General features: G+C 40.1%; 5 protein-coding genes across 14 annotated transcripts; 3 read left to right on the top strand and 2 right to left on the bottom strand.

Moving 5' to 3' along the window:
- The first annotated feature begins 250 nt into the window (after window positions 1-250).
- Window positions 251-9,319, top strand: LOC124215655 (SAFB-like transcription modulator). 7 transcript variants are annotated; one of them, XM_046619308.2, is made up of 16 exons: window positions 252-626; window positions 1,128-1,215; window positions 1,302-1,465; window positions 1,576-1,920; window positions 2,035-2,059; window positions 3,094-3,241; window positions 4,339-4,379; window positions 4,510-4,603; window positions 4,742-4,778; window positions 4,912-5,080; window positions 5,192-5,445; window positions 5,626-6,128; window positions 6,219-6,398; window positions 6,548-6,684; window positions 7,867-8,023; window positions 8,175-9,319. In XM_046619308.2, exons 1-16 carry the CDS (start codon window positions 504-506, stop codon window positions 8,341-8,343), a joined length of 2,634 nt encoding a protein of 877 aa, XP_046475264.1. In that variant the 5' UTR covers window positions 252-503; the 3' UTR covers window positions 8,344-9,319. The 7 variants fall into 7 exon arrangements, with proteins under 7 accessions (XP_046475261.1, XP_046475266.1, XP_046475264.1 ...); XM_046619306.2 differs by having other exon boundaries at window positions 4,510-4,618; XM_046619305.2 differs by having other exon boundaries at window positions 251-626; window positions 4,510-4,778; window positions 5,192-5,421.
- Window positions 8,737-24,935, bottom strand: LOC124215657 (coiled-coil domain-containing protein 149). 3 transcript variants are annotated; one of them, XM_046619314.2, is made up of 10 exons: window positions 24,810-24,935; window positions 24,595-24,703; window positions 24,312-24,490; window positions 23,910-24,150; window positions 23,477-23,643; window positions 23,289-23,361; window positions 23,098-23,182; window positions 22,887-23,031; window positions 22,685-22,785; window positions 8,737-22,517 (listed from the first exon to the last, which is right to left on the bottom strand). In XM_046619314.2, exons 2-10 carry the CDS (start codon window positions 24,661-24,663, stop codon window positions 22,267-22,269), a joined length of 1,311 nt encoding a protein of 436 aa, XP_046475270.1. In that variant the 5' UTR covers window positions 24,664-24,703; window positions 24,810-24,935; the 3' UTR covers window positions 8,737-22,266. The 3 variants fall into 3 exon arrangements, with proteins under 3 accessions (XP_046475270.1, XP_046475269.1, XP_046475271.1); XM_046619313.2 differs by lacking the exon at window positions 24,810-24,935 and having other exon boundaries at window positions 24,595-24,803; XM_046619315.2 differs by lacking the exons at window positions 24,595-24,703; window positions 24,810-24,935 and having other exon boundaries at window positions 23,910-24,103; window positions 24,312-24,435.
- LOC124215574 (proclotting enzyme) lies at window positions 11,208-18,392 on the top strand. Its single transcript, XM_046619120.2, has 8 exons — window positions 11,208-11,332; window positions 11,459-11,671; window positions 16,004-16,084; window positions 16,380-17,004; window positions 17,104-17,336; window positions 17,481-17,673; window positions 17,761-18,038; window positions 18,094-18,392. Exons 2-8 carry the CDS (start codon window positions 11,644-11,646, stop codon window positions 18,387-18,389), a joined length of 1,734 nt encoding a protein of 577 aa, XP_046475076.2. The 5' UTR covers window positions 11,208-11,332; window positions 11,459-11,643; the 3' UTR covers window positions 18,390-18,392.
- On the top strand, window positions 19,929-21,772 carry LOC124215656 (microtubule-associated protein 9). 2 transcript variants are annotated; one of them, XM_046619312.2, is made up of 6 exons: window positions 19,929-20,138; window positions 20,229-20,501; window positions 20,603-20,919; window positions 21,020-21,185; window positions 21,283-21,473; window positions 21,571-21,772. In XM_046619312.2, exons 1-6 carry the CDS (start codon window positions 19,929-19,931, stop codon window positions 21,770-21,772), a joined length of 1,359 nt encoding a protein of 452 aa, XP_046475268.1. The 2 variants fall into 2 exon arrangements, with proteins under 2 accessions (XP_046475268.1, XP_046475267.1); XM_046619311.2 differs by having other exon boundaries at window positions 19,929-20,501.
- Window positions 24,936-25,018: 83 nt separating the features above from the next.
- On the bottom strand, window positions 25,019-27,154 carry LOC124215658 (guanine nucleotide-binding protein subunit beta-like protein 1). The gene is made up of 4 exons (XM_046619317.2): window positions 26,543-27,154; window positions 26,183-26,361; window positions 25,749-26,082; window positions 25,019-25,606 (listed from the first exon to the last, which is right to left on the bottom strand). Exons 1-4 carry the CDS (start codon window positions 26,687-26,689, stop codon window positions 25,301-25,303), a joined length of 966 nt encoding a protein of 321 aa, XP_046475273.1. The 5' UTR covers window positions 26,690-27,154; the 3' UTR covers window positions 25,019-25,300.
- Between the last annotated feature and the right edge of the window lie 310 nt (window positions 27,155-27,464).

Here is a 27,464-nt window from a genome sequence, read left to right as displayed (position 1 = left end):
CATGTCAATCTGTTTCTCCTGCTCCACTCTTGTTTGCTCGATACATTTTCTCTCAGTCATCAAATGCAGAGTGAAAGAGACGGAGTAACCCTAATATATATTTCTCTCTCTCTCATCACTTCGGCTGCATTTTTCGCGATGTCGAGAGAATGGATTGCTCTCTCTAGATAGTACATGCTCCAAGGTTAAATACTACTCCACTGCACTAGTGACGCCTCGTGTTCGTAACGCGAGGTATTAAATGGCGACGGCACCGTTTCCGGTTTGTCACTGAACTACGTGAACTAGTGACCGCTGCCCGCCAGTGTCAATCTTGGGTTAACGACAAGTGTCTCACCATTGTAATATGCCAAGATTGATATGCCGCACAGAGTATTAATTAGGTGATATAACAGAGAAAAGTTGAAACGTCAACATCCGAGACCGTGACACGTCATTAATCAAACTCCGGTATAGATCAGCATCCGCGTACGTTTTAAAAGTTGTACGGATAGCTGCAAGCAATGGCCGAAACAGAGGGGAAAAAGTTGGTCGAGCTACGCGTGATCGATCTGAAAACCGAGCTGGAGAGACGCGGGCTTGACAAGACCGGCAATAAAGCTGCTCTTCTCGAACGCTTGTCGAAGGTAAAAGAACAGTTGCTATTAAATTATAAAGATCCCCAATCTCTACACCGATTATCAAATCGGGCGTGGGATGACGAATCGTCCGGCAAACGTTACGCGTGAGACGCCATTTTTATGCTATTGATTTTTTTGTCACCTCGGTCTCGTTATTATGCGTTATCGCCTTTCGTGTTGCCTCAACTATTTTCAGCCGTAACGCGATAACAGCCGGCGTTTACTCCCTCTGCTCAGGACTTCTGTCTTCGCCTATAGAGATAAACCACTTTCCCATGGTTCCCGGTGTTTCTCCTCGATTTCTCAGTTTCTTCACTCGATGAGCGCGTATTTGAATAACAACGATTGTTACCCACTCTTCGTTGAGTCATTATTTTGCTCATCACGTGGCCCGACGTGCTGTTTATCTTGAATATTTTCCCACTCCTCGAGACGAAGTTGATACACAATGGTGTTTATCCTTTTTTCAAAATAGTTTGTATCACGTATCTTTGATATTTTTGACAGGCGATCACAGAGGAAGGAGGCAAACCTGACGAGTATTTAATTGTACCGAGTGGTGGACCTAACAAGGTTATACCAAGAAAAAACAGTGGTGAGATTTTTAGCCCTGATGTCTGCTGTTGCAGTCTATTTCCTTATTTCAAGTAACTATTGCATGGGATCACTTTGCACTTTTAGTAACCGGCATACCTGGCCAAGAAGAAGCTTTGGAAGGGTCTGATAATCGAAAAGATGAAAGTTTGGAAAATCAAGCAAACTCAGAAATGAAGATCAAAGAAGAGACGTCACCCCCATCTAGTGAAGAAATCTCTGAGAATGTAGTCAAGAAGGAAGTTAAGAAGGTGATATAGAAATCAAGATAGAATTTTTCAAACTGATGCTTTAAATAATTTTTGGCCAATCTTAGTCCTCAATGCATCTGCAAACTGGCATAACCAATTTTACTCAATAGGAACAAGAAGAAGACAAGGTGAATGAAGGAGTCAAGGCTGTGGATATTAAGAAGGAAGATATCAAAAAAGAGGATATCAAGATGGAGGATATGACGAAAGTGGTTACTAAGAAGGAAGATATTGAAAATGAAGAGGTCAAAAAAGAAGAGCCAAAAGAAGAAATCGAAAACGAAGCAGATGAGGATCAGAATGATCAAAATGATGTCGATAATACTGTTAAGACTGAATCAAGCCCACCACCAGTTCTGTCCAATCCTACCGCTGTCGAAGCAAACGGAATTGATAACGAGGACTCGATTAATCTGACAATTGGCGAAGACGAAGAGAATCTCCTTGCCGAAGAGGTATGATTACTGTTTACTCCTCGTTGATTTCTGTAGTTATTCATTTACAATTGTATCCAAATTCTTTGACATTTCCAATCGACTAGTCTAAATTTTGACATGCTCTATTTTCAGACGGAAACTCACGACAGGCGCAAGGGTAAGTCTTATTCACAGTTGTAACATTTAAGTAGTTGTAATGTAAAGAGAACTAGTTATAAGTCTTCCGAAGACGTAGAAAATTACGATCATCAAATCATTCGGACGTTCTTCCAACCCTCTAAATCTCGTTACTGAGATTCCTGCACCGAAACTTACTGGAACTGCGACGAGCATCATGAGATGCAAAAGCTTATGGCACAACCTGCAACATTGCCCTATGGATTTGGAGAGGATACATACGTTCTTTCGATCATCTGGGTGGTTGAGACTGTCTCAACGGGATGCTGGCAAGAACTCTTCGCCTGCAAGCCGATCAGCAAAGAAGAAACTTCTATTGATGGGAAATCAACCAACGACCAGCTTTCATAATATGGATCATGATCTAGCATATGAAGTCGAATATTTTTTTTTTTTCTGCCTACTCTGCAGGTGATAGCAACTAAGTTTGCCCTAGTCTTTTAAGTATTTTACACAATTACATTATTTATACCCTGCCGCATAGAGCATCGTTGGATATTTATCAGCTAATTCTCTTTGCTACACGGAATTCAAGAAGAACGACATTTTGCATCCTTCAAGCCGATCGGACGATATTTACTGTGAAATGGTGCAAAGGAGCCGCCAACAACTTAGAAATTCTGGTCGAGCAAATTTTTTACGATCATTGAGATATCTGGAATAATGCCTACATACCCGCCTACGTTTCGTATATAAAAAAAAAAAAAAACGCATTCTGCAGTGCTGCTTTGCCCTTTTTAGTGTCTCTTCTTGTTACCCAAGCTCCAAGTTGAAGTTGGTTTACCAGTAACGTCAAGTTGCAGAGAACGAGTCTCAAAGTCTTTGCTAATTTTCGCGCTTCCTGACCTCACTACGTTTCGTGTAAAGTATTTGACAGTGATGCGGAAAAAAAACCACCCCAAAAAACAGGAGAAATGGATTGTGTGCGATTATCTACGAGATCGCGTTAGGGAGGGAAGGAGAATTGTCGGGCGTCATAGAGTGACCACATTGCTACCTTGATTGTCCCTGCAGATGGAGGTGAGAAGAGAACCGAAGAGAACAAGAAGGGAGACTCTAAAGGGAGTGGCAGAACAGAAGGTGGAGCCGGCAAGGAAGGTGCAGCCAGTGCCAACGGGCTCAAGAGCAAGCAGGGAGACGGAGGCGAAGGAGGAAGCAAGAGGTTGGTCTCGCATTGGTTAAAAAAAAACTTCGGATTGGTTCGACACTCTTAAAGTTACACACGACTATATTATCGTTGGTGTTCATCTGCTGCTGGATATGCCGCTACGCAACCCGCATTCGCACGATGATTTATTTCAAGATATTCAATATACCGACAGTATCACGCACGCAAGAATATTAATTACTATACATATATACATATAATATATTCCCTATTACAATCGACCGTAATATTATCGTACGTATAATTTAGTTTATAATTAGGCTGATGCTTAGCTCTGGGAAATATGTTAAGATATTTGGAAATTGGCTAGCAAGCTTCGAAAAGTTATTTTTTACTTTCTTAAGTAAAAGAAAAAAAAAAAAGTAAAACAAAATACGACTAAAAACTTGCCTATAATATGTGTGCAGTGCGTGTGTTGAATTGCGCCAAATAAGCTTCGCCAGCATCCCAAAAGTGGAATTTTACCCCTCAAAGGTAGAATCGCTGAAGGTGATAATCGAAAGACAATTGAAGACTATTACCATGCTGCCCGCAGATGACGCTTCGTCATGTAACGGTATCTTGTGTAAATTGCATTTGCACAAAGCGACATTGTGCTTTCTGGATAAATGTTTAATAACAGCCCAGAAATATCTCTAAAGAATAATTGAGAAGAGATATCGACTCTCTAAACATTTCGCATTGTGCTCGGTTGCGCGAGTACAAATTGATATGCCTGCGGAAGATTGCACCACTATTGCTGCATTTAAAAATCACAGTGTCAAATATAAATCTATAAACAACAATGTCGTACTCAATCGAGCACCCAAGATGGTGGCGTAACGAAATCCGGAACATGTGTGATAATACTGGTGTAAAAACAGAAGATTAAAAGAAAACAAAGTCTTTGACACCGATTAATTGACATTGTGTAATGGCGAAAAGTGTTTTTAAAATAAAAGTTGCTAGCCAAATTTTTTTCACTTAACATAGTTGCAGAGATACTTATTAAGCCTAAGCAAAACACTACCGCGTTTTCAAATTTTTTTCAACTTACGTAATACACCATGTAACTAGTTTATATTATGTTTAAATATGGTCTTAATTTTCAGTACTGATTCTACAGCCAAGGGTCAGAAAAGGGACGACAAAGGTACTCTTACATTTTTGTTTACATAAAAAAATTTCCTACTCGAAAATCTCAGAAGTTTTACTATCGTTTGCTTGCAAATAAAAATGTAAGAATATTCTTTAAATGTAAAATGTCTGTTGGTCGTTTTCAGACAAGAAGACATCACCCTCTAGTTCAATCAACGCCAGCAGTAGGAACTTGTGGGTCTCCGGATTATCGTCTACTACTCGTGCCACAGACTTGAAGCAAGTATTTTCTAAGTATGGAAAAGTTATTGGAGCTAAAGTCGTTACTAATGCGAGGACTCCTGGAGCTCGTTGTTACGGCTATGTTACCATGTCCACTAGCGAAGACGCGGCTAAATGTATTCAACATTTACACAGGACGGAGCTTCACGGCCGCGTCATTTCCGTTGAGAAGGTAAGATAATTGGAGAAAAATGGTTGACATCGTTTATAGCTCAATTGTTCTATCACGCGCTGCCACGAGCTACATGTTAGAATCGGAAACTTGACACATTCTTGTGTTAAACTTGAAATTTTATCCTCAACAGGCAAAGGGGGACTCGCAACAAAGCCATATGCGGAAACGGGACTCCAACAGCGTTAAGTCCGATAAGAAAGACGACAAGGAGAAATCATCGAAGGAAAATTCTGAAATCTGCGAGAAGAATGACAATAAGGACGTTAAAAAAGATTCCGAGGAGAAAACTGTTGATCCAAGTGAGTTGTATTCTATCTAAATCTTTATATACAGATCTTGGAAAAAAATTTAAAACGATTCTTCTGTACTTACAACACTTTCATCGAGCCATTCTTCTTTCGTTTCTGCAGCTACCAAGAAGGCAGAGGAAAAGTCAGACGCCACAGAGGAAAAGAAAAGCGATGCGGCAGAGAAAAAGGATGAACCTGTCAAGGACTCGGACGCTCGTTCGACCAAATCTACAAGCAAGAAGCCAGAGAGCGAAAGAGGGAAGCGCAGCAGTGACAAACGCGTTCGGTCTTGGGAACATCATAGATCTCATACACGCTCCCGGAGCAGGGAGCGGCGCAGGCGCGACGATGTACTAACATTTGCTAAGATTCGGGTTAGTCTAGAGATTATAACGCAGGGCGGATTTCGCGGATATAGGAATTGGTTTATTCGAGTTATTAAACTCTAGGGTTTCGCTTCATTACAAACTCCGCGTTAAAGTGACCTGCGACAGTGGAAAGAGACGGTCCAATTTCCTGGACTTGATTTAATTGACAATCGATTTATTCTACAGGAAGAACGGGAACGTCAGAGGTTGCGAGAGAGGGAGAGAATATTACGCGAGGAGGAACGGAGGCGACGAGAGGATATGGAAAGGCAGCGGGAGATCGAGCGTAGGCAGAGAGAAGAGGCTGCACGGCTCGAAAGAGAGCGTGAAAAGCTACGCAGGGAGAGAGAGAGGATCGAGCAAGAGAAGGCGGAGCTGCTTAGATTGGAAAGAGAGCGGCAAAAGTTGGAGAGGGAAAAACTAGAGCGTGAACGACTGGAACTGAAGAGGCAGCAGATGCGGTTAGAAGAGAGCCGAAGACCTCCGCCGCCACCTTCTATCAAAAGAACATCGAGCGATAGAAGGGATCCGAGAGACCTGTACCCGGAACCGGAACGAAAACGCATCACTACCGAACACAGCCGACGTCACAGCCCCCAGAGAGTTTCCGACAGACGCACAGAGATCTTGGAAAGAGTCTCAGATAGACGATTAGATCCCTCGCCGCCTTCTAGATACGAATCGAACAGGTGAAAATATTTCTTGGGATATGTAGCAGGAAATTACATATCCTAGTTCGGACATGTTGATCAAAGCTCAATCTTGTGCTCCTGTTGCAGTAGATCAACTCAGGATCTGGGGTTGAAGAAGGATTTTAAGAGAAGTAGCGAGTTCCCGTCCCGCAGTAGCAGGCCAGACGTATTCCCTGAGGTAACGAGAGGGAGGGAAGTAATCGTGCGTCGCGAAACGATTCCTGCACCGTCATCATCCATTGATCCTCGACAAGTGAATAAAGACAGGTGAATATGTGAGAATATGTTAGAAAAGCGTCAACTCTAACTTCTTCAGTCTCATGCGGGCGTTAATCAAAGAACACGGACTCTTTTTCAAAAATAGCCTGAGTACACGAAGCTGCTATACTCGGTTAAGTTTCAATGAATTCTCATAGGTATGAAAGAACTACTTCGACCACGTACGGCAGAGAGCGAGAGGTTCGAAGGTCTGAAACAGAATCCCACCGAAGTACCCGGGACGGTCACACACGCTACACCGAGAGTACAAAACCGCCCGGATCCACCGCTCCTCGTAAGTTTTCGGATTTGTATATCTAAAAGAGTTCCGTGCATTCGCCTTTCGCAAAATACATCAAACTGCGTTTGATCTCTTTCACCAGACGTCTATTAACATTGTGTACTGTTTATTTTCGTCGCAAAGCATACGAAATTATTAATTATACGATTTTTTTTTTTTCTTTTTTTTGTAATTTGAATATGTTTGATGCAGTTTTACCTGTCGATGCTTTCTCAAATTTTGATTAATATCTGTTGTGTGAGTTGCAGGTAAAATATAATTGGCTACTTTTCAAATTCAAAAATTTACAGTACCTGTGATATCGATTAACGCAGTCATTGATACAATTTGTACAAACAGAAGTCTTAAACTTTTGCTGATCATCCATACAGCGTATATACATATGTGAAATATATTCATACATTATATATTAGAGATAACGATAGAATTTCGCTGTCAAATCGTCGTCGAATTATACATCGTAAATGTAAAAACTTGAACAAACGAAAAAAAAAAAAATACAATTCTTTTACCGCAGGTTATATCCTGAGGAATTCACCTCCTTACAAGAAATCTCATCATAAGATTATTTTGAATCGACGATGACGTGTTGTGTCAGGATTATTACGACCATGTATGCTTTATTAATAATAAAAGAAAAGAAAAAACTCATTCATACTGTGACGCTTTGCTTTTTCTTGTAGTATGTTGCACCCATCATCAGTCTAGATTTGCGATAATTACCTATGGCAAAGAAGGAGATTATCGAAAATTAACTATAGCCAAAGAAAAAAAGATTCAGCTCTTTTCCGTTGGAATTGTTTCAATAATCAAGTTCTCATTATTGATCCGGCGACAAATTCACGCTCAATATCTCATTTCTCCTTTTCCAATTTCCAAGTTCAATTTACGGATGAATACATTTTTGAGTCCCGTTAGCTTACACTTTGCCACACATCTATTCTCTTTTTCTTCCGTGTTATTGCGATCCGTAATTTTTTTTCCTGACATTCATACGCATATAATAAAGCATACTGGCGTTTATATCGGTATAATTAAGATAAATCAATCATCGTTTTTGCTCGACAGATTGTAAGCTAAAATTGGAATAGTAATTCCTACTAAACAACTGTAGAATTTAGCACCGGTCTAGGTCAGTAACATTGATTGATTGAAAAATTATCGTCCTGTCCATAGGTGAGAGTCGGTATGCAGAAAGTAGTCGATCTGCTGCCGGATGGCACGCAGGACCCCCGTCGACTAAGTCTTTCAATTCTGTACCAAGCAGTGGACCTCGCGATCCTCGTAACGAAATATCAGGTTGGAGTAGCCGTTCTTCGGAAAATGTAAACAGGTATGCTGTGTAAAAAGATGACTTGAAATATTCATGTAAAACACGATCTCGTAGTATCGCTTTGATATTTTTGTTTATTTATTTTTTGTTTTTTTTTTTTTCGTTTTCTGCCATTCACTTCTTCCAAAGCATCTTTCAAATCTTTTCACAGATGGAGCAGCTCCGGAAGCATCAGCAGCACAATGCGACACCCAGGTCCGCCTCTCTACCAGGGTGGCGGGCCAATGCCGTCAATGACTTTGGCTCCCCCAGGAACAGGTCCATCCTACGATAGATTTGATCCCTACAAATCGTCGATGCCAAGCATGCGAAAATATTAATAATAGTAGTATACATGTGTACACATACTATAATAATAGTACACGTACCCTAAGTGAATTGAAACATTTTAAAACGATAACCCGGAACGACACAGTTTAATTGGCATGATATACACATTTGTTTTCAAACTTTGAGTTATCGTCATGCTAATATAGTTTATCAGTGGGGAAGAGTAAAAAATACTTTCTTTTTTCTTTTCTTTTGTTTTTATTATTTTTTTCAGTATTTACTTCGATGTCATCTGCCGTCAAATTAATTTTACTTTATGTTTTCGAGGCTAACATCTAATTCTCGTTTACTCATAAAATGTGAAATCGGCTGAGCTAGTCATCGAATTATCAAACTGATGGAGTTATCGAAATTCCTAGAATACGAGAGTGTGTTACCGACTATTTGTCTTTTTTTTTTTTTTTTTTTTTTTTTATAAGATGAAAAAGCTAACGAACGCGTATCCGTCGTCTGCATCCATTATCGGTATCGTTACGTGGTTAGAAATGTTTCACGCGATAATGGATACGTACTCAGGGATCGCAAAATGCAATTATTAGTCGAATAATAATAATTAGGGCAATACAGTTGGCATTGAGTCGAAAACTGAAAATTAAAAAGAAAAGAAAAGAGCAATGAAGACGCGAACGAAGGTAAAGAAGTGAAAATGAAATAACTCTACTAAACACTGAAAAGAAAATCATAGTCTCGCTACCGACCTCCTAATTGATTAATTAATTGTGAATAATAATGATAACAACACTATAATATCAATAATAATAGGTAAATCTAGATATCGATTTAAAATAGTGTATATCATATGCAATTAAGTGAATAAGAGAGAGAAGAAATCCATCGAGTTACGAACTTACGCAACGGATGATGGCACATTACAGTGTGAATCAATCGTGCAAAGTACCTATAAACATATATAACTAAGATTAAACAACTTCAATAAATCTATAGTACGTAGAGCTGTCTAACAAGCGATTGATTGAAGCATTGATTTATTTATATTTCCTTTTCTTGGTGAAATTCGAACATGCACTGATTGTAGCAATAACGCTCAATTCCTTACCCATTTTAACCTGTTAACGGTGGGGCTGGTCGATATATTCCCCAGCAGTCAGGCTGGGGACTCCACGTAAGAAATACCACGTTGAACGTAGTTATAAATTTCCCGTCTAATAAAAGGTTGATTTGAACTGATATTTCCCCGCCGTTAAAAGGTCAATGGGTACCTTATTTGCCTTTCCTTTACAGGGTCTCGTTCACGCACTTGAGTCTCACTCTCTTTAAACCGCGACCTTCACCCACAATACAATTGCTAGCGGATTTCTATTCAACGCGTTAATATAGCACGTTTCCTGCTTTCACACCGTCTCGGGGAATCTTCAACGACCCGAAGCGAATGATTTCAAGCTCATGATTATCATTCCATTCATTATTTCTTCCCCTCCCTCTTTCTCTCTTGAGCCATTGCAGTGGTTATGCAACGGTATAATTTGAGACTAAAATTACGCATAACTTGTCTCTCCCTAAATTAATGACAAATCCGACATTCCTTCGAAATATTGTTTAATTGAACAACAAAACTACCCTTCCTCATATTTGTTATATGCGCATAATGCGCATTAAACAATTTAGCGTGTTCAATTCCGACGAAACGAGGACCAACAAATTAGGATGAGATATTTTTGTAAAACCGCTTATACAGCGAATAGATCCTATATCATGAAATTTCCAAGGAAATAGATGATTTCCGAGTTTTTCTAAACTTTTTTTTTTAACTACCATTCGCCAGAGTTCGAAACGGTTGTTACGTCCTCCAGACTTCATATTCCTTTCCCACACTCTTAGTTACCTTACGCTCTGTAGTCTGCCCTTATCGTCCGCTAGCTTGCTTTCTACATCCCGCTAAACTCCGCAGATCCATCCTAGCGCTCAAGCAAGACACCTGTCCCTCTAAACCAAAACCACACCTTTTTCCCTCGGCCGACTCCTTTGCGTTAACTACTTGATAATAAAAAACAATCATATACTTCAAATCGTTTGCCTTCCCTTAAAACCGATCCCTTCCTATTCCATTCACTTCCTGCATTGGGAGTAGTAGTAGCACGCGAGTGCTTAGTCGACGCGAACGGACCCTGTAATAGCCAAATAACACCTTGGCTGGGCGTGGAGTAAGGTCCGATTACCGCTCATCGGAGCCTACGCATTCTACCCCGTAACACGGTGAAACGTCTCGTCCGGAATTTAAATGTAGTCAATAAAAGACAAAAAAAAAAAACATACGAGTGAAATCTCCGAAGTTATAATCTGTGCTACGCACTCGTACCCGATGCGATAAGCTAAAGCAAAGCTTCAGGGTCTTATATCCACAGGAACTTGTAGGATCCAATTCGAAAGTGAAGATTTACGAGTTCTCGATCTCTGTAACTGAAGTTTGCTTACAGGTGATTGGTACAGAGTTGATTCTATACTTGTGTACTAAACCGACTACAAGAAGGACTAAAGAAAGAAAGAAAGAAAGAGGATATCAATTGCGAAAAATCGTCGAGCAGCAGGATGTTTGCCTCTGCAACTCACAAAGAGAACGATAGTCGAAGTGCATATTTGCCTGTATGACAAATCGGCGGGTTCTCCCCCTTCTTTGAAGAAGAGTAGTTTCGATCGCCAGACGATCCGAAAAGCATGCTAGCAAAGGTGGTGGAGGAGGAGGAGGAGAAGGGAACACTTTCCCTTGGTAAATTTGAACGAGAGAGGTGAGGGATGGCACCTCCTCGATGCTCGAAGGAAAGGAGAGAGAGTAACCGTGGTAAAACTGGTAAGTATGTCGAGGTCTCTTCACGGACAGTCGTCATAGTCGCATAGTACCTAGCACGTAAGGATCATCCGTGGGATATTTATTTATAAATCGCATTGAGCTTTGCTGCAGGCCTTTATTACGTTAAAATTATTAATTATTTCCCGCATGCAACGGTGTTACGCGAATAGTCGGTATATTAAACCTGTTTCTTTTCATTTTTTTTTTTTTCTACGCAAGGTGACAATATCGATATAAGATTAAGAATAAATTCGCGAAAGGTAATTCGACTATGAACGATATTTTCTATCCATTCACAGATTAGACCTAGCCGGGTTATACAATATATCTAATCAAACGTCCAACTGGTGCGATACGAATAGACACGCACAACACACGCGTTGCTGGAGGATACAGTGAGCGGTTCACCGGTGACAAAAGTGCGTTATTTGATATCGATCTGGGAATGTCAGTGACGAGATATCATCGTTGTTAATTTGAAATAATGAAGGATTTACCGTCAGTGATAATCGGTAAGTAAATATTTGATTCAAAGTTCTCTTTTAACGTAACAACGTTAAGACCGCGATCTGAAACGAATCGTTTATTTATCGGCCAAAATGTTAGAGGAATCCAGCTGGACCGATTAGTCTTTCATCACCGGGATGTAATTATCTCTTAATTTCCTTTTATTACTCACGATATTACGATACCGTTACCGTACATAATTAATTATCAGTGAAAATACTTTCTCCGCGCGTATATGCAAAAACCAGCAGCCCGGAACTTTGCATTAATTTAAAATTTCACTTATAATTACAACCTGCGATCGATCGATTGTTACTAATTGTTATACGTATATATACACCCGTACACTTGTTCCATCTTAAAAAGACAGCGAACGAAACACGTGGTCGTGTACGTATAATGTGTACAAGAGTTTCAACTTTGACGGGTCATTTTCTACACACGCGCATGCTGCACGCGTAGGAAAATCGTACGCGTACATCGGTAAAGAAATGAGAATAGAAGCGAGTTAATTGGGTTAATTAAACCTAAATTCTATTGTACCGTACAAACTTCACCGAGTCGCGGTTAACCGTGGTTCTGATGTACCTGCACCAGTGAGGTTGAACCAGAGACTCGGATTTCTCTCTGGGAATGTGCTCTTCTGGTTTGAGATTGGCTCTCTGGCCTCTGAGAACACATGAAACGTTAAACTCGAGGGATAAAAAAGACTTGAAAAAGTGACGAGTAAAAAACTAAAACGGAGAAAATAAAACAGGGCAGTTCGGAGTTCATCGAGCGGTTCACGCGTCCTCTGTTGTAATCTTTCTCTCCGCAATCTAGGGGCGAGGCCCCGAGACTTTCTATGTAAGACACTCCGCGAACGGTTTGAATAGAACATAACAGCGTAAACGTATAACTTAAACGACGTTTCATGTATGAATAAAAAAAAAAAGAACGGTTTCAATAGCTTCTAAGGATTTTATTAATTTTATCTACCGCAGCAACGAGACGATGAATTCGTCACGTAACGTTGAAAAGAAGAGATGCTCATAGTTTTAATACCCAGTTGCAGTTCCTCGTTTCTTTCAATTCTGAAACAATGATTCCGGTTATTCGTAACGGTTTGAGCTGACGTTATACAACCGGCGTGAGTATACTATAATAATACGTCAAATTCTTGTTGGCCTCATGATTAACGCATGAGCCGCGTTGATCGCAATCATTGCGTAAACGCAGTTCGCGCATGTATGTACGTGCTTACGTAGGATAAGTTCACTAATGCCTTGGACCCCCGGCTAACTTGTTCTCGGACCGAAATTAAACGCGAGTTCGATTCCATGCGAATAATGTGATAATGACTACCGATCTCTCACGTTGGTTGGATCGCCAGCCGTAAGCCCAATGCATTCGATAACTTTTGTTGATAATTTTTTTTCTGCGTAGAAAAATTCATTCGATAATTTTAAATTTTTTCAACATTAAAGAGGAATCCATAAAGTAACGCGGAAAATTTTCTTTGTTCGTTCGAAGAACGTACACTTGTCGCTATCGTCCGAAGCAGTATTAAAATTCCCTTTTCTTAATAAAAAAAAAATCAAATTTGCATAATTTTGCTTCAGGCGACGGCGCAAAGCGTACTTTTTGACAATCTCTTTGTTTTTGTTTCTGATGCATGAAAGTTGAGGTATCGTGTCAGCTAGATAGGGTAAAAGTTCGGGCGGCCATAACAGCGAGATTTACTATGAAAAACGAATAAAAAAATTTTCCCTCCTACTTTGTAAACCCCTTTCTTATGTGTAAAAAATTTGAAATTATCTAACAAATTTTATTACGATAAGAAAAAGTCATTGAGATGTGAGACTACTCCCAATAACGTAAGAATTCCATTGAACCGGAGCTGAACTGATTGAAAAGATGAAAGAAAAGTATTTTCTTCGAACGTAAAAAGTATACGAGAGCGTAAGAAGACACATTCCCGCGATGATGTCATTCGAAGGCGATTCTTATACCTATACTGCAGACGCTTCGGCCAATGCGGTGCATCCGGGTTCGAAATTTCTTAGCCCGGTAGTTCCGTGTCCGGATACGATAATCAGGTCAGAGATCCGGACGGGTTGGAGAATTATTCTCATTTACAGCAACTTCAACGTTCGTGGATCCTTGTAAATTACCACGGATCGTTGACCAATCTGAATCGGTTCCGAGTATAAAATTTCGACAGGATGCGTTTCATGGCGCGGTTCGTAATAATAAAGATAAGAAAAAAAAAAAAATAAAAATAAAAAAAGAGAAACGAAAGCATGAACAAATAAATAAATCAACGTAAGTGCTACAGCCGGATCCTTGAGCTGCGGATCAATTATCGTTACTTATGCAAATGCGTGACAAATTTAAAAATTACAAGCACGATCGTGCCTTCCGCAAGCTCTCGGCGCATCGGAATCTCCTCGAACGCTTATTTACCACTGCATTTTTATCATTTAGGCGTGTGATTTTTGCTTCACCGCGTTTCTCTTTCCTCTCTTTAATTTTCACAACGCCTCTGAAAGTCTTATCCCGACATCCATCTCTCCCAACGTACAACTCGGTAGTAATTATTCGTTATCTTTTGCCACTCGGTTAAAAAGCAATAGTTTCTCGTCGCTTCTGCCTTACGCTGATGTACCTCGCATGGTCAATGACGGTAGTAACGTGGCATCGACAGTGAACCGTGAGGCACACTTTCTCGAGCGTGGCACAGGACTTTCACCGTCGATGAAGTCGTACGATCTATGTACATACGTATCTGTACGTGTGTTTCTGTTTACTCGTTATATGCCGTGCATCGGATCGAAAATAAGCATGATGCGTCACCCGTCACCGACGATTAAATTCTGTGTACTTTATTAATTCTTTCAATGAAACTCGCTGTCATTCCGATCACTTCTTATTATATCCGTATGCAAACGCGGATCTGTAAAAAAGATGTTTATACGCAATATCAATGATACGAGTGAGGTTTCGGGCACGAAACGAGTCCCTGAGAAATATACCGATTTATTCCAGTACTAAGAATTATTACAATATGCCTGTAGCTAATCGTAAGGGTTTTTCATTGAAGCAAATGTAACGCTCGACGATGAATGCTCGGAAGACTGGAAAGTTGCGGTTTCGCTACACAATTCGCAAAGGCGAAGTTTCTCGTCGCTGAATCAATATATACATAGATGCATAGATTGTAATATAATAAAACGCGTGCACGCGAATAAGTGCTCGTATACCGAAACGCCTTTATTCTCTTTCTTCCCGAGACTGTATCGAAAGACTTGAAAGAATTAAGCAGAACGAACTCGTCGTTTTTTTTTATTTTAAAAAAGATCCATTCACGGTGTCGGACCTATTTTCGCCGATACCACTTCCCGAGGGAAATATGATTAGCGTCTGTACACAATTGTCACGCGGCATGGCGTGCGTTAGAAAAATTTTTAAATAAAATATACATTACCTATTTTTATTCATACAAAGACTTTTACCCTGTAACATGGTTGTACAGCTGGTGCAGTGGTAGATCAGTTGGTTTTCTAAAATGCTCCAATTTCAAACGGTCACGGTATTATAATATCATATCGTAACGCGTGTATGTTCAGTAAGCCAACAACAATAACAACAACAACAACGAACGTGAAAGTAGTATGAAACCGCCTGTAATTATTATTATAAATACAGCGATAAGTTATTTGTTGCCGCTACTTTTTCTCTCCACGCACAGCTGATCAATCCTCACGATCCTCGTACGCAATTAATTAAAACTGAACAGAATTAATCGGATGGAAATATTCAGATTTCGAAGTGAAAGGTCGAATTGCAGATTTTCAAGCAAAACTGACTATTTTCAATTTCGGATCGCTGTTTAGTTTCGTTCCCTTTCGTTTAAATCGAAAATGAACCGAACGATCTGTTTAACTTTTATACCAGGCTATAATTCTCACATTCATGTCGATGAAAGTTGCTATGACAACGAATTCTTACAGAAATTGGAACAGTTTCGTATTTTTTTTTTCCTTTCGTATAATATCGCAGATACGCATAGTTTTTCATAGATTCTCCTAAAAAATTTTAGTACATCGTACATATTTTACTAAAAAAATACTAGTTTTTATGGAAGTCTATAATTTTTTATGAATATCTACATTTTCTTATAAAAAAATTATGTATTTTTATAATTTTTTATGAAAATACGTAACGTTTCAATATCTTTTTTTTACGAAATAACATGAAATGGCCCAATTTCTATAAAAATTCTTAGTATGTGGTTGAATCATCTTGAAATGCAATTTTTCTGTGTATCTAACAATAAGCTTGTATTTCTATTTCAGATTTGTTTATTATATGGAATGTAGTAACTGCAGGGACGATTACACACGCTCAGGAAAATCTAAACTACTATTATAATCAACGTGAGTAAAAAATATTCGCTATTAGATCAGAGTTGTTCAAAGAAATTGAGAAAAATCTTTCAACAATATTCGAACAATCACATACTGCACAGATCTTGCCATTTTCAAACTTTTTTTCAAATGTTCTCTTAAAAATTTTGTACTTTAAGAACATTTCACACGGTTGTACGATTTCAACTTCAAGCATTATTTTCAGAATATCCTTCTCGTTAACGACAAGTTATTTGTAACAACCCTTCGAATACCTGACAATCGATGAAAAATGACCAATGCGTGTATAAATTTCAATAAACAGCACCTGGTGGCTACAGATTTCAAGAATCCCGATACTTGACACCGGTCAGACGATGGGCACCAGACTCTCCGGGCTGGGACGGCGGACCGAGGAGGGGAGTAATCCTGCGAAGAGACACGCAGGATCGTCCGCCGTCTACGTACTACATCCAGGCGACGAGAGAAACGGAGCAGAGCGATCCCCTAGTGACGATATCTGAAACTCTGGGCGCGCTAAACACAGTAGGAAGTTATATAGTGAACATGACACGTGGGGTAGAATCGTCGGACAATCCACCCAAGGAGCTGCCGTCAGCCATATACACGATATCGAAAAACATTCTTGGCAGAAACGTAACTGACAGCATAGCTCCTCTGGTTCGTGGTGTGACGATGCCTATAAGACTTGGCGGTTCCTCAACTACACAGCTACACCCGCTAAGCGAAGAACTCGCCAACAAAGACTCGTCCTCGAATCCGTCCGAATGCACGACTGCGGAGGGAGGGCCAGGGAAATGTCAGGATTTGAGTAACTGTCCTCAGCTTCTTTTGGACCTCACTAAACTCAGGCAATCTTTGTGCTTCAAAAGCTTATTTGTGCCCGGAGTCTGCTGTCCTATGAACGGCGGATCCCAGCCTGATGAAAGGTAAGTAAAAATATACTCTGCAAGTTGGGAACAAAGTTTTTCTCGATACTGTATCCGTTGAACTTGCCCCGTTACTGATTCGCCGCTTCGTATTTTCAGACCTACAAGTACCGACGGCACCTATCCTGGCAGCGGTAGTGGTACGCGCCCCACGAGGCCACCGTATCAACGTCCAACCAGACCGTCGACTCCCAGGCCGATCCCTCTTCTCCCAGTAACTTCCGAGGCCCCTTTGACAACGGATTCTACTCCCGAATCATTTCCGTCGAGTAATACAACTGGCTCTGAGATTATAGATACAATAGATAACAACTATATCCAAGACGACGAAGGTAGTAGTTGAACAGTGAAAACCCCTGACTAATCGATAAAAAATTGATGAATAGAAGAAAGTTGCAAAGTTTGATATTTCAACGGAGACGCAATCTTTGTGATTAATTCCTCGAGGATCCTACTTCACTAGACAATATTTTCAGAATGCGGAGTACGAAATGCCGGCAAGTACAGAGTCGTGGGTGGAGAGGAAGCTCTGCCGGGGCGGTGGCCATGGATGGCTGCCATATTCCTACACGGTGCGAGGCGCACAGAATTCTGGTGCGGAGGGTCGTTGGTGGGTCCTCGACACATTTTGACCGCCGCCCATTGCACAAGGGATCAGCGGCAGCGACCGTAATTACAATTATTCCTCATGTTCGACCGATTGTAAGTATAAGTCCGCGACAAGTATGGAACTGAATAACTTTTTACCTCCCACAGGTTTGCGGCGAGACAATTTACGGTTCGTCTCGGTGACATTGACTTGGAACGTGACGACGAACCCTCCACACCGGAGACTTACAAGGTGAAGGAAATTCGAGCGCACCCGAAATTCTCTAGGGTTGGATTCTACAACGACATAGCGATACTGGAGCTGAACAGACCCGTTAGGAAAACTCCATATATAACACCGCTCTGTCTGCCTCCTGCGCGATTCAAAGGAGAGCCTTTCGCCGGTGCCAGACCAACCGTGGTGGGCTGGGGGACAACGTATTACGGTAATTTTCAAAGAAACTTTGCCACTGTTCGAAATAACACTAAAACATTCGGCAGGTGGTAAGGAGAGCACGGTCCAGCGTCAAGCTGTGTTGCCTGTTTGGAGAAACGAGGATTGCAATGCCGCCTACTTCCAGCCGATAACCAGCAACTTTCTTTGCGCGGGATTCAGTCAGGGAGGCAAAGACGCTTGCCAGGGAGATTCTGGCGGTCCACTTATGCTCAGGACCGAAGGTCGTTGGATGCAAGTCGGTATTGTTTCATTTGGAAATAAATGCGGGGAGCCCGGATATCCAGGAGTATATACCCGTGTTACCGAATACATTGACTGGATAAAGGAAAATATTTATTGAAATCTACTATGTTCTGAGTATCGTTGGATATTCTGAACCTCGTCAGAGAGTCTCCATGGCGAATTAGATTTTTCTGGTTGAAGAATTATGTTTTGCCGAAGCGACGTGATGAGAAATAAACTTAAGATCTCTTCTATCCACGAAATATCGTGCTTGCGGAAAATTAATGAAGATATAATTTATTGCTTCGATTATCAAACGTGTCGCTACTGTAGTTAATTTTTATATCCGTTAAACAATCGACAACAATATAATTCGGCTTCGATGTGATTTTATAATAATGATCGCAAGTAGAAGCAGCCTGCATTTTTGACAACCGTGTAAAGTACAGCTGATTTAATTTGATGCTGGCTAAACAATCACATGAAAGTACTGTAACTAATTATATGTACATATATATAGGATTAGGCATCGTTTTTCGTGCTCTCGATAAAACGTGTTTGATGAAGTGTTTCAAATGTTTCATAGAAGTTAATTTGAGTAATATATGAATACTTTTTACTGTAATATTAATCCTAACTGCAGGGTGGTTTTTGAAAGTAACATAAGGCTGATTCGAAAGTTCAGTGTGCGCCATATAAATTTACAACGCTGCAACTTGACACGCATAGCGATATAGTACATACTGTTATCTAATTTATTCCATTTAGTTATTGATTTGATATACATACAACTAGCCGAACTGAATATATCATTAAAATTTTAAACAAACGAGTAGTTGAAAAAAATTGAATTACGCAGAATGATGTTGTTTACATTCGACGCGTATCTACATGCATATACTTACATTCCCATAATTAAAGTTAGTAGTTTTGAAGTAAGGAAATCAAATACAGTATTTAAATCTCGCAATAAAATAATTATGAGTAAAAGGATTTGAGAAAAATAAAAAACGAAAAACTGTAGAAAATAGACAAATATTATGAGCAAACTAAAACTTATTGGATAGATGTGGTGTAGGTCACATGGATAAAACCCGCCTCAAGCGATTAGATAAGGTACAGTATAGTAATCTCAATGAAACCCTCAAGTCTTGATTATTTTAACCATTTATTACTTTTGAGGTATTCTCCGTTACGCTTTTCGTCTCAAATTGCATCAAGAGATTGAGAAACCAAGCAAGCTTTTGAAGTTTCCCAAACATTTTAGTCAAATATTATTCTATTGCTGTAATCCAGGGTAACGTACAGGGACGCCGTTCTACAAGCCGCTTAAAATCTGAAGGAGAAACGTCTCGATTTGTTAAGTGTAGGCGACGGTTAAAACTTATAGGGAAGAGCTTCGCACTCTTTGTCAGAAGAAAAGCCAATAAAGAAAAACCTCTGATACGTCAGTCAGTCAGGAAATCCGTGTGTGTATTAAATCGACTACTCGAACATTGTTGCGGTATGGGAACAAAGTAGAGTAAATCGTTTTATGTACATTATTTGGTGATCCATTGTAGATCAAGTCCAGCAATAGCAAGCATGCCGGCGATTAAGAAAAAAGTGAGAAGTGTATCTGTTGAAAATTTGGGAAAAATTGTGAAGCAAATGATCGATGGAGTCCTGGAAGACAGCGGTAAAACTTTCCTCTTCCCTAACTTCGAAAGAAGATACATTTTACAGGTGGTTCTATATTTCAGACCACGTCGCAAAACTGCATCAAGCCGTATTCGAGGAGTATTATCGCAAGAGAATGGAAGACTTGAAGGATGAAAAGGCTGAAATTGATACTGATAAACTTGTCCAAGAAGCAAAGGTTTCCCAGGTTCGTTTTAGCCATGAGTGTACGACTATTTACAGGATGCAGAACTGTATACCATGGACCAAGTCTTACGGGCAAAATTTCATTCCACAGACTGAATCTGTCAATATTTCTGCGAATGACGATGTTGTCGATCCTTTTCTCTGCAAGAGTGATTTGTGTAAAAAAACAAGTTCTTACAAAACGTGTTCTTGCACACTTGATGTTTCTGAATCAGAAGAGACATGTCAGGATGACGAATTCGTCGTTGCACACTCGTTAGAGTCTGGCGCTGCAGGTATTGAAGATGAAGGTCACGAAACAGCTGCAAACAGTGTTCAGGATGAAATTGTCGATCGCAAATCCCATGGAGAGGATTCTAGTGATGTATGTGTATCTTTTGCACTTAATTGATCTGCTGTAATCCATGGCTTTTGAAAACACTCTGTGATAATCTACATTTCACGATGTTGAACTTTACACTGCAGATTCTGGAGGCCCCAGTGGTACGTGTTGTGAGGAGGCCAAAATGCACTAGTCGGACAGTTTCACAAGCAGTCAAACGATCATCAGACATCGGCAGCTTATCAGATATCGCTCTGAGGTTGACCAATCATCATACCACGACAGATCTAACTCGAGCCTCGAGCAGAGTTGTCAGTGTTGAAACAAAGAGCAAAGAAGAAATAAACACCAAGAGAGACGCATGGAATAACGTAGAAATAATTGAAATAATCAAACGTCCGAACAGCTCACCGAGCAAAAAAGTTCCACGTGAAATGGAGAAGAAAGTAGAGAAAACAAGGTAAGCTAAAGCGAATCCATTTAAATTAATTCTCAAACTGGTTTTAAGATGCTTTGAGATATTTTTCTACCAGCGGTTTGATTCTCGTTCATCAATTTAGGGAAACTCTGGTGCAGTTGAAAAGCAAGGGGGAAATAACTTTCGAAAATTGGAAAAAAGCAAAGACCAACACTTATCAGCAAATCATCAGAGAAGAACAGAAGGTAAAACAGCTCAAGCAAGCCGCTGAGGCTAGGCAAATGGAAAAAAGGGAGGCTGCGAGTCAGGTGAAATCTCTTTATCTAGAGTAAAAATTGAACACAGATAAATTTTTGTTTTATTCGCCTAGGTACGAATGATATTTCTCAATTTTTCATCCCCCAGGCATACCTATACTGGCGAAGACAGCAAGATGCTCGACAGAGGCGATTGATTAATGCAAAGAAACGGGTGTTGGCGCATATAGAATCCAAAAAAATTCAGTCAAATGAGAAACGTTCTGCCAATTCCCAAGCTTTTAAAGTCTGGAAAAGGCAGAAGGACATCAAACTGAGGGAAAGAAAAACGTACATGATGTAAGTAGTTTTTCTATGTATGAGCTTGTTAATCAGACATGCCTAAGGTGTAAGTAAAGAATAGCTTCGCTCAGTCGCGTTTAATTTCTCACTCAAGGGCGTATGGTCAACAACACACGCCGGAACAGCAGATAAAGCCCCAAAAACCTAAGCCAGGTGCTCATATTGCTTTCAATATGTGGTTGGATCAATTGGACTGTGTGTTGCATCAAAAGTATTTGCGAGAACGACGTTATCTTGTTCGATCGTTCTACTGCCAGCCGGCTTATTTTGGCACTGCGGCGTTATGCACGAGATAATCTATCCACACCACTAATAAAGAAGAAACCTTTATGTACCCGACAGACATTGCTAGTTGTAATAAGACGCACCTATTTTATTTCTATCTTGATAAAACATTGGTTTCATTTACACTTTTATAACTAATCATAAATCTTTGGTAAAGTAACACAGTACTTTAAAAAAAAAAAAAAAAACAGACTAGCAAATGAAATACAAACATACAAATCAGCTTTGAAATGTGCAATGTTGCAACGCTTCATCGATGATGTGGTAAATAAAGTTCATGAATGTTTGTCTCACCCGATTTCTCTCAACTAAACCTAATTTTCCTGGCTCTAGTCCCGGAATGGTCAAAGTGTTAATTCCACTCTTTACGACGTAAGAGATGAATGCTAATTCCGAACCAGTGCACCAAATTTCGTATAAAATTGAATCGATAATAATTGGCATGGAATGGGTTTTGTAACAATCTCAAACTTTCCATAAAATTTCAGTCAACTTTCCATAGTTTTCATGAACCAAGATTCGTTTTAGTGTCTCCATTTAAATTCATCAAAGCTTTCTGAACCAGCGCATCTAGGTTTTTTGGCAATTCTATTCCCCTCGGACTGTCTATAGACGGAAAATGAGTTTCTGTGTATGATAACTTATCTTTTGGTATGTTATTGCTTCTTTCTAAATCTTGCTCTTCGTCTCTGCCTTTTCCTATCTTTGAACTCATCGTTTTGGTACATTCACTGTATTCATCATAGCCCTCGAATCCTGAAAAATTTCAGAAACAATGTGGCAATATTCGAAGCATAATATTACAAAGGGTTATAGAATTTCTTCATTCAAATGCACGAAATCGACTTTGATGTACTTTCAAGTTTTTCAACTTTGGCAAACATTTCTTTTGCCCAATAATATTCACGAAATAATTTATCTACCTAATCTTGTATCCACGTCTGAGCCAGCGTATCCTTCGAGCAATTTTGATGTTGGCGATTGAACTGTATTTTCCAATTCGCATATTCTTAGCGCCAAAATCCTAAACAATATCAACGATTTTCAAGTAACACGATAAGAATTCGATTTGGTGGTTGTAAACCGATAACAACAGTTATCTGAACTGTAATTTTAGTCACTCACTTGTTTGCTTTCTTCTGATGAGCCAGAGCCAACGTTTTGTCATTCAAGGCTTCGAGTAAGGCTGTGCAAAGCCGTCGAAGATCGTTCACGGCTGCTGCCGAAGCTTGAGCGGGTAGCTGAGATCCCTGTTGCAGTAATTGTTCAACTAACAAGAGATATTCAGTTATTAGAACAGTATGGGCGGTTAGTCTATTTACGGAACACGAATCACCTTGCTTGTGAGTCATGATAGTTCCAGCAGCTGAATTTCCTCCCAGTTTTATTGTTCCTTTTATTCTTTTACTATCCAACATGCTCTGAAAATAGTAATTAAAAAATATTGCGAACATTAGCTAATGATTTTAGAAACAGAAAATATATAAGGCACAAAGTATGTAATGCTATATTTGCAAAAAGATGTACCTTATATTTGGCAAGAGATTGTTGAGCAAGTTCTCTTTCTTCTAGCAATTGTTGCGATCTCTCTTGCAAATACCTGCCACAATTATATATTTTATACATTTTGTGACTGCTGTGTTATTGTAAGAAATGTGCCAACACTATTGTCTTATCAGCGTTTAATATGTTTCGATAACTTTTCATCTATATACCTATTCTCGTTGATCAAAGAATCCAGATCGACTGGCTTTGTAGCATTCAGAGCTTTGGACAATTCGTGATTCAGGCGATGTGACTTGCATTTAAACGCGTCTCGTTCTATTTCTAATTCATGCTTTTCGTCGAGCAGAGTTTGAAGATCAGTCTGTAGTTGAGCGCACTACGGGGAATAGAAAAAATATGATCATCGAGTAGATATTTAACGTGTTGCTGCAAAGTCATGTTAGGTACGTAGGTACTTGATCATAGGAGGGACTTTTACAATTTTGTGTTTAATTCCAGGCTGGTAACGTTCGAGTTATTCGCGATAAGTGAAAAAATAATTCGGCCTCTGAGTTGAAGCAAAAACTAAAGACCATCTGAATTGCCAAAAAGCGATTTGCTACCAGCCTACTAAATCGTAACTATAAAATTTGCAGGATTTACTTTAATGTTAAGTTTTTCTAATTGCTCTATCATCTCTTCTCTCTGATGAACGGCAGGGGCGAGTTGCGTCTCTGGCTGATCAATGCTGCAGTGAGAAGTTGTTCTTAATACTTTAATATCCCCTTGCGCATCCCCCAGTTTTTGTCGTAAGGTCTTCACCTGAACACGCAGACATTTGTTTTGCTCTCTGACTTCTGCCAAGAGTTCGATTGCTCGTGAATCGTCATCAATTCTAAATGTTCTAGGATTAGAAATAGAAACTGTATAATTTTAACTGAACTTTACTGTGGATCGATGAGTTTCCAATTTACTTTTTTTTTTTTCACAAGATTCAATACTGTCGTCTTCATTAAACACGTGCTCTTAGTGTAGGCTTGTCTTGTTTTTTAAATTAATACCAACCCATTCGATGCAGTCTCAGTCTTAGACAAGGATTCTGTTTTGAGTTTTAAAAATCTGTCCTGTATCTGTTCAGCCATCAGTTTGAATTGATCACGCTGCTTTCTGCATTTATCTAATTCTTGACTGAGCACCGCAAATGCCTCAATTTTGCTTTTCAGTTTTCTGGATAATGCGAAATCCTGCAATACATAATCGATTTCATAATGTGATAAGTCAGTAAAATTGCAATGGATTTGACATATGTGTACTTTTAACAGCTTTTTAACAGTATAAGAATATTTACGTCAGCTTCGTTAAGAGACTCATCACTTTCTCTGGCAAGTTGCGTCTGACTTTCGAGTAGAGATGACATTTTTCAATATTTAATAATTCCACGATCCTCCACGATAAGCCTTAGGGAATAAGATATGTGAAAGATTATCACGTGCGATTATTTTGCAAAGCACCATAGATCGAGGAATAACGCATTGAGGTTAAGTTTCGAGCTGTTTGCCTTACTGTTATCCCTGTTATCGCTGTGCCCTCACGGTTATCGAGTGAGCGACCCTGTTTTACTGACCGGATTTCGAACAGCAGCTTTGGATCTTGAAAATTTAAAAAACTTATAGTAGCAATAACAGGGATCCTCATTTTTCAAAACCTTAAAGCGTAAAGTGCATTATTAGATTTAGACGACGAAGAAAAAGCAAAATTGAAAACACATGCCATCAGGAAAGATTAATATATTTTTCGAAAAAATCGCATTGATAATATAAATTTTGAATTTTTTCCTCTCTTCACAACTTTCATCAATTAGGTACTTAGGATTATTGGAGGTATTTTGTCGAGATATTCAAATAGTCGTCAGTAGTTCGATATTAACGATGCAGTCATGCCTTTGCCGTGATATCTAAACATTCTTCAAGAAAAACTATATTCTTTCCTTTTTCGTTCATTATTTTAATTGTATAGAAACAATTACACTCGCAAATTATACAGGCGAATTTCCTTCAATTGTTATAGAGATCCCAGAGAGACACAGCGCCGTCTTTCCCGGCCGCAGCCATGAGGCATTTACTACCCCATGCCTCGACTTTACAGTCCGAATATGCGATGTCGTGGACCGACGTTTTGTGCTGATCCAGCACCGCGAGGGGCCGCAACGTTTTGAACGAGAAGATTCTCAGACGGCCGTCCCATCCACCAGCTGCAAACACCTTTGTATCCGGCCTTATAACTGCTACCGAGGTTCCAGCGTTCTTCAGTGGAATTGTTGATTTCAGACTCATAGTGTGAGCCTTGGTTAAATTAAAAGCCTGTTACGAGGAAGGGAGAATTATTACTTGTTGACATTGATACGGAACGAGTGAACTCTGATCCCTGGTCAACAAAAAATTTTCATTTGGCAAGCTACTGCTAAAGCTACAATTCTTTTCAACATCCCCATTTCTTGTCTACCTGTAATTTGTCGGTAACGCTACCGACTATTCCTCGCATTAGGTTAACGTCGAAATCCACGGTGAGTGGACATTCTTCGATAGAAAACCAGCTGAGAATGTTTCTCGCGTTCAAATCCCACACGGCTATCTGTCCACTTTCATAGGCGACGATAACTAATTTTTTTCCCTGAACATCGAGAGGCTTGAAGGACATCACTTCGCCTAGTGCTTTCGGAGAAGAAACTTGATGAGGATCGAGCTTGTACGCTACATCCAAGGTCTTCAGAGAGAGAGCACCAATCACAGAATTTTCAAGAGGTATTAATATTTGATCCGACGAGAGCGTTTGACACCTGCCAAATAAAATTGGAATACAAACAAAGCACATTATTTTGCATCTTGGGGACTTTTTTGTTCAACAATAAAAAACGAAGCTAATCAATTAACAAATACCGGCAAAAGCTAATATGCCCGCTATCCAAAGTCTCCTCATGGATCCAATTAGAACCATCGGCCTTCCATACTTTGTAAGTCCCATTCTTCCCTTGCGTAACCAGAGTTTCGTCGAGAATAGAGCGAAGAGCCAGACATGGCTCGGGTCCGACAACTAGCCTCGACGTTTCTCTGCTTTTCTGTAAGCGGTCCAACATTGTATATAAAAAAAAAGATGTAACGCGATAGATTCAAGTGTTTCGTCTTGCCACTTGGCGGCAAGTGTGAAAACATCGGCAATGATGAATGTCGGAGAGTAGAAAAAAACAAAAAAGAAGAGACGATTGTCCAAACAAAAGGTGAGTAAGGCGACAATGTTACCCTGAGATCCCAGATGTGTACGGTTCCGGACTCGGCACCGGCGTAGAGATGCTCGACGTAGGGCGATACCCGAAAGAGGAGACAGTGGACGGGTCCGGTGTCGGGTCCCCGCAGAAGGAAAACTGGGTCCGGAGGTAGAATGGCCATCGAAGAGGGCGCAGAGGAGGCGACGGATCCGCGTTGAGGGTTTGCGTTGCGACAAAGCCAAAGAGCTACGTGTCGTCAAAGGATTGAGGGGACGGTTGGTTGAAATGCGCGTCGTGGAAATAGGTGATTTTAGAAGACGGGAGGCACTCGACGTCGCCGTTGTTGACTTGACGGATGCGTGGTGTGCGTGAGTTGAAATAATAGCTGCTGTATCGAAAACTCGTCAACAGTTCATGTTGATCGCAATAATTGATGAGAGGAGGCCGGGTGTTCGTAAGTATAATTGTCAAGGAATAAACCGGGAGTAACATAAACACAAATTTTTCAACTCGAAATACTGTCAAACCATTTTTTCCTGTTTTTTGCGTCCGTTTTCGTTCCCCCGTTGTCCTTCTTTATTTTTGATGTAATGGACGCGTCGGCAGGACCTCCCGTCTTCTATTTACAAAACGCCATTTAACTGCGATCAGCTGGGCTCTCCTCTATCTACCAGATCTCCGAGTGGTACTCGATTACATCGACAGATGGCGCTCAACGACCCGACACCCGCCGATCAGTATTTTACAAAGGCAGCGGGAGGCTTGCCGGAGTCCCACGTTTGGATCCGGGGTCGTGTGAGAAGCCGTGATAGCAGTCCGGTAGCTTCTTTGTCGGCGGAGCCGTTTGACACGCGATCCAATAAGATTTTTTGATAACAAAAAATTTATTGGGGGGGGGAAGGAGGGGTCGCAACTTCGACGCTCTAAAACGATACCTACTTTTGAGAGTTTTTTTT

This window comes from Neodiprion pinetum, chromosome 3, assembly GCF_021155775.2.
Source record: "Neodiprion pinetum isolate iyNeoPine1 chromosome 3, iyNeoPine1.2, whole genome shotgun sequence".
NCBI lineage: Eukaryota > Metazoa > Arthropoda > Insecta > Hymenoptera > Diprionidae > Neodiprion > Neodiprion pinetum.
Note: the sequence above shows the minus strand (reverse complement) of the source record. Positions and strands in the feature narration are given on the sequence as shown.